A 16,427-nucleotide genomic window follows, 5' to 3' on the forward strand; every position below is an offset into this window, starting at 1 on the left:
TGCAACTCCGTTTTTTTATTGTTTGAAAATGACAATAATGAAGAAATTGCATAATATAACAATTTGAATACCTCAAAGAATATTTTTTATTGAAGAGCAATTTTCAATAAATGCTTTTTGTATAACTGCTGTACATTTGTAGTGGTGTAGTATGGAGTACAGTAGCGACACTAGTATTATGTTGGTTAGCTGAGACATGTCTGTGTTGTCTCTCCCCATGCAGGTGGACAGTAGTTCTCAGGGCTTCATCAGGGTCCAAGCCCCTCAGTTTTCTAAGGTCTCCATGGCTGTCCAGCTGACTGAAGAGTTGCAGGCATCTGATGTCCTCAGCCGCTTTCTCAGCCAGGACAGGTGAAAACAACACCCCTCCCTCCCCCTGTTCTCCGAGGGGCACTACTGTCATCCCGTTACACACCAGTCACTTAATGATTACTCTCAGCCCACTCCCTCACACAGGGTATTCTGAGTGCAGTTACATTACACTACAGAGACATTTACACCCTGGGTGGGTTATAACTGAGCAGCCTATGGGAACTGTTATTTCTGTGACACTGCACGGCGTGGCTCTGATTTTTCTGTATTTGTATACTGCCCTAGAAAGGCAAAACAATGCTGATTTTCATGATTTCGACTGGCTCAGAAAAGCTGCCAGCCTGTCTGTCTCGTCCCGACTCCCGACACGTTCATTACCAAAGGACAGTTGGAGATTGAATTTCAATGTTGCAAATGTCGGCGAGACAGACAGCAATGTTATTACAAATCTCTGCTGTTGAAAACCAAATGCTAGTCTAAAATAAATGGGAGATAATTTCTAGATGCTTTTTACAGTGTAGCTCTAGTATATACATTGCCTGGCTGGGCTGATGAGACAGTGGATTGCGCAGTCACATGGAACAGAGTCTATAGGCATTTCAACGTCATAGATGATTTAGCCGGTACTAACTTGTGGAATAGACACCGGCTGGAATGCGGTTTTAACCAATCAATGGCCAGGATTACACCCAGCCGTTGTGTATATATAAGTGATAGTGCACTGATGTATTATCTTATTATGAAGTAATTTGATTTGACCTACAGTGAGCTCCAAAAGTATTGGGACAGTGACAATTGTTGTTTTGGCTCTGTACTCCAGCACTTTGGATTTGAAATGATACGATGACTGAGGTTAAAGTGCAGACTGTCAGATTTAATTTGAGGGTCTTTTTATCCATAACTGGTGAACCATTTAGAAATTACTGCACTTGTTGTACATAGTTGTTGACCATGAGTATTGGAACAAATTCACTTATGTGAATTAAAGTAGTGTAAAGGTAAGTATTTTGTCCCATTGAATACATCAAGCTTGTTGGATGCATTTGCTGTTTGTTTTGGTTTATTTTTATTATTTTGTGCCCAATAGAAGTGAATGGTAAATAATCTATTGTGTCATTTTGGAGTCACTTTTATTGTAAATAAGAATAGAATATGTTTCTAAACACTTCTACATGTATGTGGATGCTACTATGATTACGGATAATCCTGAATGAATCGTGAGAAAGTTACAGATGCACAAATATCATACCCCCAAGACATGCTAACCTTCTCATCATTATAATAACAGGGGAAGTTAGCATTTTTTGGGGGGGGTATGATATTTGTCCCAATACTTTTGGTACCCTAAAATGGGGAGACTATGTACAATGCATTTCTAAATGTATTTCTAAATGGTTCACCCGATATGGATGAAAATACCCTCAAATTAAATCAGAAAGTCTGCGCTTCAACCTCATAGTCATTGTATAATTTCAAATCCAAAGTACTGGGGTACAGAGTTGCAACAACAAAAAATGGGTCACTGTTCAAATACTTTTGGAGCTCACTGTATGACCCTTAAAATGCAGATACTGCACTCTGCCTTTTTAAGGTATGACCTTAAACAACTATACGGGTAATGCAAAGTCTAAATGCGTTTATCCAACTTTTTTGTTGTTTTTCCTGTTTGACTTTGTATGGTCATTTATTTGACTTGGGTCATAGGTCAAATCAGTGGTCATGGTTGATATGCAGAAAAAATTAAATAAGATAATACATCAGTGCATTATCACTTATCTACTGACATATTTGGCTGGACAGCAAATAAACGTTAAAGCCATTTTTCTCAGTTTCCCTGTTTGCGTAGTTACTGCTCTTTGCAGTGAAAACATGGTGGCACAAAGCCAAAGTGCAGTAACTTCACTTACTGCTGTTTGCCTTGGTTTTTACTTGGATTTTGTAGTTACTGCAAATTTCACACTCCATTTTCTCTCAAACTGAACATAATTGAACCAGAACACTTGGTCACAAGATTAAACAAATACTACAAAACCTGATTTCAGTCTTAACTCAATTTTGACCAAAAGTGTAGTTACTGTATTTGTATTTTGCCTTTTGTAGGGAAGTATAAAACTCAACTGTTTATGAATGTTACTCTATTTGTAATTTGGTTTTTTTGTTTATCCCTCAGTATGTTGTCTGTGTGTGTGTGTTCTAGCTCTGTGTCTGTGAAGAGAGAAGATCTGTGCCTTTATGAAATCGGAGGGAATATCCGTAAGTATTGCACAGTGGCGTACAAAGTCATTTCACACTCAAACCATCTCATATATCTTAGGTTTTCAAAAAGGACGATTAGTTTCTCAAAAAGGACGATTCTATTACAAAGTATTATCTGTAAAAAAGGAAAAGGGGGGGGGGGGGGGGTAAAGAAAAGCGAAATGTCAACATCCTGCAGTAGACTGTATTCAGACCATATTCTGCTGTAAATTCATAGTAGTACCATCCAGTAAGTCATTAAAGGTGTTTTAAGGACATGGTTCAAATCCCACCTTCCCTTAATTGGAGCCAGTTTGCTACAGCAGGAAAATGCAGCAACAGGAAATGTGAATTATTATGAGTATTATAATTACTGGACATTTTTGTAGGGGTTGATACAGGGAAAATCAAATCAGAAATTTCAAAGTAGGAATTACAAACTCCAGAAGCCTCTTTTTAAACCTCAAATACACTACAAGTTTTGAATTTCCTCATGCAACAGGGTGATCAATTTAAGATCCTAGATCCTATCTGTATGTCAGACATGTTCTTTGCTGTGTGTTGTTCCTGAACAGAGGAGCGCTGCCTGGATGAGGAGACCTATATGAAAGACCTGTTGGAGCTCAACCCCAGTGCAGAGTGGTTCATCAAGTGCATCCAGAGATAGGATATCTGACTGCTCACACCCTGCAAGGAGAACGGACGGGGGTACCGCAAGAGAAAAGATTTCTATCTACTTCACCATGACATGCTAATGTCAAGGCTGACCACTGGACCAAAGGACAGGTATTACAGTGTTAATAATGTTGTCGTTTAGAATGCTACTGGAAGTCCAACTGTCAACGCATGAGGAGTTGGACAGTTGTGACCGAGGAGAGCCACTGAACAATAATCTGTGATACGTCTGTGTGTTGATGAGGGCAATTTACTATACCATCAAGGTCCTGGATTAGTTGATCGTAATGATCAATACAGTAAATGGTCAAAAAACCAAGAAAATAGTAGTATTATAATGGTTATAAAAATGACAGGTTTGTCAGACAACATTGTATTTACATGAAATAATAGACATGGAAGCTCTAATATGATTTGTTTTACTCTGTATTCTCCCTTGTAAGACAGTGAGTGCATGCCTCCCCTAACTCAATTTGTGTTTTACTGTAGTTTTTTGTAAAGGTTATATTATTTGACTCGTTCCATCTCACCCAAATACTGTCCAGCGACGTCTGTAATCAGCAATGTCAGTGCTCAATATTGCAGATAAATAGACAAGTTACTAATTTGGTGATATTTCAAAACGATTCTTCCCTGTTACTACTTTTAAATTCACTGCCAAATCATAATGTATAGTGAGCTGAAGTGGTTGGTGGATATAACACTCCTTAGTTCTCATAGAGGGTATTCTAGCCCCAGTTTGCTATTAGGCTCTTATCTGTGGGGTCCCTCTGAGCGATCCCTCCACTGTGACTTCTGTCTGTTTCATGTTGACCATGTAGACAGAATATGACCAGTGAAAGAGACAGCCAATGAGAATCAAAGGGATAACGTTAAGTACATTATTTAGATGTGTTTGTTAACATCAGTTCTCAAGCTGTGGTCCTAAACTAGCATTTCAGGTTGCTTCCTAATAACATTAAAGTGTGCAAAAGATACTTTCAATGGAGGAAACGGTTTAAAATAATTTAATGTGTATGTCTGAACATTTCAATTTAGAAAGCAAAAATGATATAACTACAGATATGACTGTGCTGTATGAACTGTGCTAAACGATGTGATTTGTATACCCTCTCCCTGCCCTTATGTTGTGCTTTATACTGTAAATATGACTGTTGAAAGATGTCCCTTTTTGTTGTTGTATACTATATGTTCTACAGCTTCTAAAATGACCACTAAACATTTTGTAAATAATTGCATAATTACTCCTTTTTGGTGTGTGTGCTCATTTGGTATAAAGCTACAGACACAGATAAATGAAAAAAGAAAGCAAAATAAAAAGTTTCCCCGAAGGAGGATACTGTGTTTTTGTTTTGCTTGTGACTACATGAGTAGTACATGTTTCCTTTGATGCGCCTGTACTGTGGCCTGGAGGGCTTGGCTGTAGTGATGGAAGGGAACTTGGACACAATGAGGTGGCTGGAGCTGGCCAGACTTCACTAGATCACACACAGAGGTCACCATGGCCTGTAGCTGCGTCACATCTGCTGGGGAAAGAGACACAACAGACCCATATGGAAAATATATAGATGAATTAAACAATATTCTGCTGTTCTACCTGGAACTTGTAAGTAATACATACATAATTTCTGACATACTGTTGGTTAACATTTAGACATAACAGAAATGTTGCATGTATTGTTTATACAAACATAAGAGACAAGCTAAGCCTTCTAAGGTCTCATACATAGGACATACACATTTCAAAGCTCTTTGAATACCACTGTCTCACATCACTTATTGAAGAAAGAAAGTCTGCCATGAGTAGGTGTAAAGGGGGAGGAGAGGATGAGGAGTAGAGAGCTAAAGAGGAAGAGATAAGGAGGGGAGAAAGAGAAGGAGGAATTACTTCTATAGAAGCAGTGAATCAATTTCGTTATTAAGTGGAGATCCCTCAATAATTCTCACAATAGCACATTGGTAGCAGTATCCAGGTTTCCATCCAACCATTACATGAGAATGAATTACCTGACACATGAAAAAAGTCACGACCGGGCTGATGGACACATGAAATGCCGGTACAATTTTATAAATGCCGACAATTTGTTCGTTCGACATGATGGGATCTTTTTGTGTTGGTCAAATTAATTATGCGAAAAATGGCGGTGGAAACGCCTATATTGATATAATAACCTTCATATCGAATTAAACAGAGGATATGTTCTCTGGTCCTCCCACTACGACTCGGGAAAGCATGCAGTTTATTAGGATCAGATTAAATAAATCATGAGCTTGATGCTCCTTTCCAATAAATATCGAGGGTCTTATTCTGGTGACATGATGATCGGTGCTTGACTACCATTTTACAAATACAAATAATATCGCTCTTATCCATAATATTCGCAATGTAGGTAACTTAGCCTACCCGCACTGTATCTGCAAGCTGTTGGCTAGAGCGCATGTACCAAGACCGGAGTGGGCATATTCGCTATATAACGCAACAGCTTTAGTGACAAAACCATCAGTTTAGTTGGAAATGCGATGCGAAACCCATTTAAATAGTATTTTTCATTTGGTACATGGGAATTTAACAGCAAAAGTTATTTTTATGTGCACTACGTCATCACGCACATCATTTTATCCACAAAAGTCAGTTTGATGAAAACAGCTCTGGTACGAAAATGCGCATATTGTTTTATAGCGATTTTTGAATGTTCGCATGAAAATCTGTTGCAAATTGGATGGAAACCTAGCTAGTGACAAATATCAAAGCTAGGCTAGCTTTGGTTAAAACCATGAATGGAAGACCAAAGGCATAGCTGTATATAAATCAACTGTCCAGTAGATGGTGCTGCCCAGCCTTAACCATGAAAACTCAAACCTGAAAATGTATAGTAATGCTCATGTTTTTGACTTATAAAAACAATGTGAAACCTATATGGAAATAATTCATTTTGTCGAGGTTACATTGTCAGAATATACACACTTTTATTATAATATTCATAGATGACTGATATAATTCATATATTCTGCCTCAAATATGTCACAATCATGTATTCAATTGTGTATGTCATATAAGGAATATACTGTAAGTCAACACATATACAAATACACCATTGACATATAAGGACAAATATACAAAATCTTACCAGATACTATGTAATTACATTCATTATTCCATTTTTGTAATCATTATTTTCTTCTGCCATACAAGATTCTTATTTGTTTTTTATTATTATTTTCCACATGGCGACATGGCTCAGTCTTTGAAAGTTGGATAAAGTGTACACTAGAGGGTTAAAGTGAGTGAGCTTTGTGCAGCAAGTTTACCTTTACTGTTGTTTCTTTTCCACTGCGTCATCCAGAATCCTTGTAATGTTATATTCTTAAAAATGAGTGATTTCTTTTCGAGAGCCAAAGAAAACAGAAATGTCAAGGATTCGCTGTCAGCAAGGTTACATATGGTGCAATTTACAGTGCAATTTAAGAATCATTTGCGATTATGTTGAACAACAAATATGAACTCACAGCTGGAATCTGGAGAGGCTTTTTGGCCATCCCACCATATGTCACTAATGTTGCCCCATCACTGTGAGGGCATTCAAAAAGAGGGATTAGCATTCACAGAGAATCAGTCCTTTCAAAGCCTAAATTAACATGATGGATTACATTATTTATGCAGACCATGTTGCAGTAAAGATTTAGGCTAGAAACCCTCCTCAGAAACCCACCAAAGACTAGAGAGGACAAGTCCACCACTCCGGCCTCCAACACAGTTCAAACCCAGGATGGGCTTTGGGAGCTCCTAAAATGGCAATACATTAGTGTGGTCTACAGTTAACTGTTGGAAAGAAGCCAATACCTCTAATCTCATCATACATTTGATGGTGTATATATTCTCTTACCTGAATTACGTTATCCAGACCCAGACATTGCAGGTCTTCTTCAGTGATAACAAAATCAGCTCCCATCGATTTTAGTTCCTCCTCCAACTCTTGTCGATTGGGTCTGAGAGAAAACATGAAAAATATACTCATTGAATTTGAATATGAATACTGTTGTTATGTTCTGGGTCGATACTAGGCAGAGTCCCCACCTGTCTCTGATGATGTTGATGGTCTTCACCCCCAAGGCAGCAGCTATTTGAATGACAGCCTGACCCACTACACTGTTGGATCCATTCTGTATCACAGTGGCCCCTGCAGACAATGAATAAATGATTGAATTAAGTAATTATTTATTAATGAATTAATACTTGTTTACTGCTTATGAAGCACCATTTCATAAAACGTTTCACACTTGAGTAACAGTAGCTTATACAGGCAACAAGAATGACCAAAAGGACAGTGTCCCACAGAAATAATGTTTATCGAACTACTGTTGTCTACCTGGTTTGAGTGTAACAAAGTCCTGCAGCATCCTGTAGGCAGTGCAGGGGTTCACCCCGATGGTAGCAGCCGCCAGCAGAGGGATGTCCTTGGGGACCTGGAGAAGGTCATCAGCCTCACACACTGCCTCTGTCCTCCATGTACCTTTAAACAGAACCCCACCCAAACGCTGTCTCACAATGATGATGTCATGTCACACAACACAAATAGAACAAGTAGTTTGAGACTCTTGTCTCAATCATTTCTTATCACTAGGTCTTGGTCAGGGTAAAACCGAAGGTATCCACATGGCCCTCCCACCACTGTGGTTTTACAGACAGAAGAGGAATGTACTGTAGTACTGATGTACTGTTTTCTCACCAAAGCCGGCATCCCACGGTATGGCCCAGTCTCCTGGTCTCAGAGAGGTGACCTTCCTACCAACCTCCACCACCTCCCCCACTCCCTCATTCCCACCCACAGCAGGAAACACTGGAAGGATTGGGTATGTGCCTGTGGATTACAATGCAAATAACTGTTTTATACCCTGTGTAGTCTTGAAAACCCGACCCCTAGGCAACAGCAGCGGGAGGCGAACTGAATGTCTAGAGAGAATCTATGGTAACACGAGGTAACCGGAGCCAGACTCCAGCACCTTATGGGTGCAAAAGGAAAAGTAGGATAATAAGTAGGATAAACCAAGGTTATGCCAAATTTAGGGTTAGGGTTATGGTTGAGGCTGGGGTTAGGGTTGAACCTGTATGCCGACATGAAGCTAGGGTTAGGGTTGTGGTTGAGGCTGGGGTTAGGGTTGAACCAGGATGTGGACATAAGCCTAATGTAACCCTAGCCCTGTTCAACCACCTCTACATACTTTATTCTTAGTTATTATGAAGTGTTACCACATCTCTTAAAGATACAGTCTCGATTAACTGATTATCTATCATGTATTTTTGATTCATGCAGTATGAATGTTACCTTGTAGCATGTTAATATCAGCTGGATTCACTGGTGCTGCCAACATCCTCAGTCTGACACTATGTTGACCCAGGGCTGGCAAGGACATCTGCTCCATTCTATTATATGGACAATAACACAATCATGTAAATTAGAAATTGCCATCCACATTGATGTTTATGTGTTTCTTTATTCATATTGAGGAAACAAGATTACAGCTACAGTTAGTTAGCAATGATAAAGAGTTACAACTGGGGAAACAGCACATGGCCATAATGTCTTTGACAATCTTTTTATATATTTTTCAATTCGCTTTGGGGCTGAAGTTGGCTCCTCTCCTTGATCGACTTCACTGGCTTTCTAGCCATCGCCGCTCTATTTTTCATATTCCCATTTGTTTTGTCTTGTTCCATACACATCTGGTTTTCATTCCCTAATCACACTGAATGTATATAGTCGTCTGTTCCCCTCCATGTCTTTGTGTGAAATTGTTTTGATGTTATGTGGGTATTGTTACGCGCCAGACTTTTGTTTATGTTCCATGTTTTGGGCACGTTATATGTACTTCTGTGCTTTCGTTTGGACCGGAATAAAAAGTGCGCCTGTTAACTACACTCTGCTCTCCTGCACCTGACTTCGCCTCCAGTACACACCTTTAACAATTTTCACAAGTATGTGGTGAATTTTCAAAACTCTTAGTACAAAACTCCAAACTGGTAACACTTGTAACGCAGCAAGTCTTATATGTAAAGCCTTCTATTGTGCCCTCATATTTTTTTTTTTTTTTTTTTTTTTCTCCCAGCTGCAGTCAGAGCAGGAGATGTTCACCCCTCCGCGTCCAGACTGCAAATGAATCGCGCATGCGGTAAGCAGCTGCTGGCTGATCCCACCCTGGGCGGGATGTATACGTAAAATGTTCTTTGTCTAAAATAAATCACTGCACAAAAATAAATCACTGCATTTGACTCACACAGCCTCAGTCACTTACTCACCTTGTCCACTGTGTGTGTGCCTCTCTGTGACATAAGCTAAACATCTAGCTGGCTAGCTCATCATGTCTCAGTCTAAACTGTACACTCAAAAATACAGAAAGGAGTGGGAATCAAACCCTGAATTCAAAGGCTGGTTGAAGCCGTTTATTGGAGATGATACACGGGCATACTACCTGTATTGTAAGGGTGATTTCTACGCCAAACTTAGTGATGTAAAAATACACATGACAACTGAAAAACATACTCAAAAGGCAAAGCCTTATAACAGTTCCACCCAAAACAAGCTGCCATTTATGGTTTAAAAAATGTACTCTGCAAAAAAGGCTGAGGCCACCATGGCATTAGCTATCGCTGAACACTATTCCATGCTGGCATGTGATCACATTGGAGAAGCATGTAGAGCTGCTTTCTCAGACTCCACTACTACAGAAATTATTAATGGTGTTCTAGGACCATACTTTCTGAACAAGTTGGTCGCAGATGTGGGTGACCAGCGTTTCAGCCTCCTCCTCGATGAGTCCACGGATGTAAGTGTTTCTAAGTACCTGGGGGTTGTGATAAGGTACTTTAGTGACACCAAGCAGCCAATTGTATCAACATTTCTGGGGCTTGTTGAGTTGGAGGGAGGAGATGCCAAGTCTATAGCCCGTGCTGTTGTGGCTTTCCTCGAAGTGTTGTCTTAAAAAAGAGAAACTCCTGGGGATAGGGATTGACAATGCCTCTATTATGACCGGGATTAACAATGGGGTCCAAGTGCTGAGGAGGAGTATGGCCTCAAATATCTGGTTCTTATTCGCTGTGTGTGCCACTCTCTGCAGCTTGCTCACATATTTAGGGTGTTTTTCGTTGGTTTTGTCTTTGGTTCATTCACACCTGGTTTTCATTTGCTTTAATTTCTGTGTGTATATTTACCCCTGTTCCCCCCGCTTAGGTTTGTGCGGGGTTATTTTCTTGTTGCTCGTGGAGGTTTGTTCCTCAGTTTATTCACGTGTACCGTGTGTTAAGTATAGTAAGGAGTTTTCCTCCTTCCGTGAGTGACTGTGTGTTCCATTTGTCTTGGGCGTCTATGGACATTGTACCTGTACCGTTTTGGGACTTGCCTATTAAAGACGCTACATTGACATCTCTGCTCTCCTGCGCCTGACTCCTTAACTACCTTCAGTACGATTACGCAACAAGTCCGATAGAAAACCAAGGCAAACTGCAGTCAAAACACAGTGGAACAAAGCCAGAGTGCAGTACATGTATTTTTGTTATTTTTTTACTGGTATTTGCCTTGGTTTTTACTAGGATTTTGTAGTTACTGCAAATTTGACTCTCTATTTTCTCTGAAACTGAATATAATTGAACCAGGACACTTTTAGTCACAAGAAAAAAAAACATACAAAAATGAATAATATAAAATAAATGGTCACAAGATAAAAATGACACTACAGAGTCTGATTTCAGTCTTAACTAATCTTGACCAAATGTGTAGTTACTGCTGTTTTCAATTGTATAGCAGATGTGGAAGGACCACCAGAGGGCAGGCTGGGCTCACGGATAGTATCCCAACAAGGCATGTGAGACAAGGTAACCAGAGGCAATTAAGCACAGCTGACGGTACTAATGACATATTCTCTTTCCCCTATAAGAGAGAGGAGGGAACAAGCAGATAAAGGGGGGGGGACTATCTCTGGAGGATGGCCACCAAGAGAGGGGAGCTATCCATGAAGAACCTGTGACTTTTGTTGTAGTTTAAAGATAATTGTATTGTGCTCCTGTTTAATCTGGAGAAGAAGATGTATGTTTTTCCTTGGGAGATTTTCATTGATTATGTTGGAGTGTTTGTATTGACCAAATTCCCTCAATAGAGAACTGTGTTCAATCAAGAAAACCTACTCCTGACTCGTTTATTCCACCTTTCCGCTTTAGTGACGCCAAATTACTTGGTCCGCTCACACAGAGTACATCTATTAAAATCATCAAGTCATTATAATTGTACATTACAGTATATATCATACTATATGTTTATACTTTACAAACGTACATTTTCATTATGTAGTTTACAATCTGTAGTAGAAAAAAACTGTGAAGTAATTAAGTTAAGGATTAAGTAATAGTAAAATGTATTTTAACAAATAAGAAGACAATCATATTGAAAGTAATGTCAGCATTGCATTGTGAAAAGCAATTACTTTATATGAACATGTATTGCAATGTGAAACATGTATTTCTAGATGAAATACTGATACGGTTTGGTGAAAAAGTGACTATGATTTTGTGTGATTTTGTGTGATAGTTTACAATCTGTAGTAGAAAAAAACTGTGAAGTAATTAAGTTAAGGATTAAGTAATAGTAAAATGTATTTTAACAAATAAGAAGACAATCATATTGAAAGTAATGTCAGCATTGCATTGTGAAAAGCAATTACTTTATATGAACATGTATTGCAATGTGAAACATGTATTTCTAGATGAAATACTGATACGGTTTGGTGAAAAAGTGACTATTTAGTCAATTTAAAATTTGCTTAGAGTTTTGAAACAAGAACCTTTTAATGATCTGTTTTGAGCAGAACTATTTTCATTTCACAGTGAGCATCTCAAATTCCCTCTCAGATGTCTTCCAATCGACACACAGGTATGACAACATCATATGATCCCTTACCTGACTGTGTCATACTTATGTCCGTGCTTTCTGTAGACCAGTGCTGAGCAGGAGTGGAGTTGCCGTAGAGAACCAGGGGCCAGGGTGGTTCTGCTCTCTCTCTGCCACAAGGACAGCACTCTCTCCTGGGTCAGTCTGAACAGAGGCCTCCTCATGACGATTGATGCAGCAAAGGCCACACTCTGGATGAACCAGTTCTACTTCTACACTGGGCATTAATGGTACCTCACAGTAATCTCACTTCCTTAAACCTGACAGTCCTGATAGACTGGGAGGGTGAAGAAAAAATGTGTTTTCCCATATCTCATCTCCATTGTGGTGGTGACCCTGAAGCTAAATACTTCACGATTGTGTAACAGCCTTCTAAAAATCGTAAATTCCCAAATGCAGCTCATAAGAACGAAAGTCGGGAAAAGGTAAAGTTGTTATAGCAGGGAAGACATTCGTAGAGCTGAATTGAAGGGATAGTTCACCCAAATTACAAAATTACCCATTGGTTTCCTTACCCTGTAAGCAGTCTGTGTACAAGGTATGATTTGGTTTCCAACTGCTAACGTTTTAGCATTTGTGGCACAAATCCCATTCAAGTCATGGTACAGATATTAGAATTTTTCGCCCATGTCCAAATCATCCAATATTATCTCAAATTGAATGTGAAGCTCAACAAAGTCACTCAAAGATGATTTGAACATGATGCACACACATGGATTGCTGTCATACCTTGTCCATAGACTGCTTATAGTGTAAGGAACCCAATATATCATTTTGTAATTTGTGCAAACTATTCCTTTAAGCATTTATACATGGTATTATAAAAATATTATATTTAAATGCACTTCCAAATCAAATTGCAAACATATCTGTTGCTTAGCATTTTATTTTTACAATTCTTCCCATTTGAGTCCAGTTCACTGTTTGCTGCAAAGAGAATAGACATAGCCTACTGTAAAATAATTTATAATAAAATGTGTGTGTGTACCAGATTGATAGTAAGTGTTTCTCTGTTTCTAGAAGGTTAGACAGAGCGGCAGACTAAGGCAGTTTCTTGTTGGAAGAAATGTTGCTAAATTTATCTATGGGAAATGAATCAGATGACAACATGTGGCAATCCACAAGATCCCGTGGACTGTAAGTTAAAAGTCATGGTTTGACATTGTAATAAAGACGAGAAAATGATTTGAATGCCTTCAAAGCATATATTTGAAAATGTTGCTTGCTGTTAAACAGTACAAATTCCAACCACACCATGCATACGGTATGCTACATCACATGTAGTTTACATAGACAGGGGGCTTAAGACATACAGGAGAACAGAAGGTGATCCATAGTTCTCTAAATGAATCATGGTTGTATACTATGTCATCCTACAGGTTCCACTCACTTTGGAGGGGGTCGAGATACTTCACACTCTAAAAAAGCTATCCAAACTCTGTGTATAAAGCTGGTTGGCCGTCTGATTCAGCATGAGGGAGAGTGTTTCCATGTGTTTTGGTGCTGCTGCTCTGTTTCAGGCAGTGACAGGCTTTGCTAGTCCGTGTTTAGGCTGCATTGGCTGGGCAAGTGAGGGGTTGAACCCCCTTGAACTCCAGGCCCTTGTTGAATTGAACCTCCAACACCTTGGATGCCTTGGTTATCTTCAGGTTGCGCATGCAGCCTTTGAATGAAGTGCTGGAAGTCAGGCCAAACTGCTTGAGCCCCTCTGGAAAAGGGAAAAAATAAACAATTGATTTATAACTGTTATTTTCTGCCCCACTAAGCACATTTATGCTTCTATTTCATAAATCAGAAAGCCGATGACTCCTTGACGTTATAACTGATTATATCCTGAGGTTTAAATAGGAAGTAAATCAAACATTTCCAACATTATAGAGGAGCATGGTTTGCTACACATTATCCAGGGTCGTGTATCCAGGGTCAACTGTGTTTCAGGAGTTATACATGAAACCTGATTCCACAGGCATCCCACTGGGCACAGACATCAATTAAACGTCTATTCCACGTTGGTGCAACTTAATCTCATTGAAATGACGTGGAAACAACGTTGATTCACCATTGTGTGCCAAGTCGAATCAAATCAAATGTTATTTTCACATGCGCCGAATACAACAGGTGTAGACCTTACAGTGAAATGCTTACTTACAATGCAGTTTTAAGAAAAATATGTTAAGTAAATAAAATAGATAAGTAAAAAATAAAAGTAACAAATAATTAAAGAGTAGGAGTAAAATAACAATAGCGAGGCAATATACAGGGGGTACCGGTACATAGTCAATGTGCAGGGGCACCGGTTAGTCGTGGTAATTGAGGTCATATGTACATGTTCTACATGATACATTTCTAACTGAATGTTCAATGTTTGATAACGCTGCCTCTACTCAATGTGTCCCAGGTGTGAAATGCTTGGTGGGTGGTGTCCAGGGGAGAACGACTGGCCGCTCTCATTGAAGCAATGAAGTTTAAGGTCAACCGCGGTACTGCAGGCATTGTTTGCAGAAAACAGGGTCCCCCATTATAGGGGAAAATGGCAATCTTAATAGAAATCAAATATTTTTTTGAAGACAATCATGGTACCAATAATGTATGTCCTTGAACCGATTATTTTAAAATCTCACACAGAAGAAGTTCTAAGTGTAATTTAGTAGCTAATGGCAGCCTGCAGTACCTCGGTCGGCCTTCAACTTGAGATACTCAATGAGAGGGGGCAGCACTGAGCTAGCCTGCAACGTCACTTCCTGGAGTAGCTCAAACTGCACATGTTATGTCTACATAAATCTCCCACGAGACGCCATCTTAATTAAAGGGATACTTCGGAATTTTGGCCATCTACTTCCCAAGAGTCGGATGAACTCGTGGATACCATTTCTATGCCTCTTTGTCCAATATGAAGGAAGTTAGAGGTAGTTTCGCGAGCCAATGCTAACTAGCATTAGCACAATGGCTGGAAGTCTATGGGTATCTGCTAGTTAGCAGTTACACTAGTTAGCAACTTCATTCCAGCTACATGCAGAGACATACAAATTATATCCACAAGTTCATCTGACTCTGGGGAAGTAGATAAAGGGAATCATTGTCAAAATCCCAAAGTATCCCATATATGCAGTCATTGGTGGTGTTGTACGAACCTGGGTATCCACCGACGTAGATGGGGTCGTTGGTGTCAACGGTGTTGGACCTGGCGTTGGGGCTCTCTGCTTCCTCCTTCCTGCCGTCCACTATGATCTCCAGCCTGTGGCGAAGCTTGTGGGCTGTGACCGAGTGCCACTGACCGTCACAGAGGCCTGCCTCTACTTCAGGCTGGTACTCCGCTGTGATCCGGCCCGCTCCGTTGTCCACGTGGAACAGCAGCTAGGGAGGCAAGAAGACATACTCAGAATACACCTGAAGATCTTTGTGGGCTATACTCGGCCTTGTCTCAGGATGGTAAGTTGGTGGTTGAAGATATCCCTCTAGTGGTGTGGGGGCTGTGCTTTGGCAAAGTGGGTGGGGTTATATCCTTCCTGTTTGGCCCTGTCCGGGGGTATCATCGGATGGGGCCACAGTGTCTCCTGACCCCTCCTGTCTCAGCCTCCAGTATTTATGCTGCAGTAGTTTATGTGTCGGGGGGCTAGGGACAGTTTGTTATATCTGGAGTACTTCTCCTGTCTTATCCGGTGTCCTGTGTGAATTTAAGTATGCTCTCTCTAATTCTCTCTTTCTCTCTTTCTTTCTCTCTCTCAGAGGACCTGAGCCCTAGGACCATGCCTCAGGACTACCTGACATGATGACTACTTGCTGTCCCCAGTCCGCCTGGCCGTGCTGCTGCTCCAGTTTCAACTGTTCTGCCTGCGGCTATGGAACCGGGACCTGTTCACCGGACGTGCTACCTGTCCCAGACCTGCTGTTTTCAACTCTCTAGAGACCGCAGGAGCGGTAGAGATACTCTTAATGATCGGCTATGAAAAGCCAACTGACATTTACTCCTGAGGAGCTGACTTGCTGCACCCTCGACAACTACTGTGATTATTATTATTTGACCATGCTGGTCATTTATGAACATTTGAACATCTTGGCCATGTTCTGTTATAATCTCCACCCGGCACAGTCAGAAGAGGACTGGCCACCCCTCATAGCCTGGTTCCTCTCTAGGTTTCTTCCTAGGTTTTGGCCTTTCTAGGGAGTTTTTCCTAGCCACCGTGCTTCTACACCTGCATTGCTTGCTGTTTGGGGTTTTAGGCTGGGTTTCTGTACAGCCCTTTGAGATATCAGCTGATGTAAGAAGGG

The 16,427-nt window shown here is 40.2% G+C and overlaps 3 protein-coding genes across 14 annotated transcripts in view; 1 reads left to right on the forward strand and 2 right to left on the reverse strand.

Moving 5' to 3' along the window:
- Window positions 1-4,557, forward strand: part of arhgap18 (Rho GTPase activating protein 18) — a 24,233-nt gene extending 19,676 nt beyond the window's left edge. For 2 of the 3 annotated variants that reach the window (XM_071413676.1, XM_071413674.1), the window contains exons 13-15: window positions 224-351; window positions 2,483-2,565; window positions 3,123-4,557. In XM_071413676.1, coding sequence (XP_071269777.1) covers window positions 224-351; window positions 2,483-2,565; window positions 3,123-3,214 — 303 coding nt within the window. In that variant the 3' untranslated portion in view covers window positions 3,215-4,557. The remainder of the gene's footprint in view (window positions 1-223; window positions 352-2,482; window positions 2,566-3,122) is intronic. The other variant, XM_071413675.1, reaches the window with a different exon arrangement.
- On the reverse strand, window positions 4,214-12,415 carry LOC139583024 (enoyl-[acyl-carrier-protein] reductase, mitochondrial). 2 transcript variants are annotated; one of them, XM_071413678.1, is made up of 10 exons: window positions 12,168-12,415; window positions 8,547-8,644; window positions 7,950-8,081; window positions 7,590-7,733; window positions 7,298-7,400; window positions 7,107-7,209; window positions 6,933-7,006; window positions 6,730-6,790; window positions 6,532-6,604; window positions 4,214-4,748 (listed from the first exon to the last, which is right to left on the reverse strand). In XM_071413678.1, exons 1-10 carry the CDS (start codon window positions 12,320-12,322, stop codon window positions 4,585-4,587), a joined length of 1,107 nt encoding a protein of 368 aa, XP_071269779.1. In that variant the 5' UTR covers window positions 12,323-12,415; the 3' UTR covers window positions 4,214-4,584. The 2 variants fall into 2 exon arrangements, with proteins under 2 accessions (XP_071269779.1, XP_071269781.1); XM_071413680.1 differs by having other exon boundaries at window positions 4,214-4,745; window positions 12,168-12,413.
- A 934-nt stretch (window positions 12,416-13,349) lies between these two features.
- lama2 (laminin, alpha 2) overlaps window positions 13,350-16,427 on the reverse strand; it is a 143,185-nt gene continuing 140,107 nt past the window's right edge. For all 9 annotated transcript variants that reach the window (XM_071413667.1, XM_071413665.1, XM_071413673.1 and 6 more), the window contains 2 exons: window positions 15,290-15,512; window positions 13,350-13,866 (listed from right to left, as the gene is read on the reverse strand). In XM_071413667.1, the coding sequence (XP_071269768.1) occupies window positions 13,706-13,866; window positions 15,290-15,512 (384 nt within the window). In that variant the 3' untranslated portion in view covers window positions 13,350-13,705. The remainder of the gene's footprint in view (window positions 13,867-15,289; window positions 15,513-16,427) is intronic.

The sequence above is a fragment of the Salvelinus alpinus genome, chromosome 8, assembly GCF_045679555.1.
Source record: "Salvelinus alpinus chromosome 8, SLU_Salpinus.1, whole genome shotgun sequence".
Classification (NCBI taxonomy): Eukaryota; Metazoa; Chordata; class Actinopteri; order Salmoniformes; family Salmonidae; genus Salvelinus; species Salvelinus alpinus.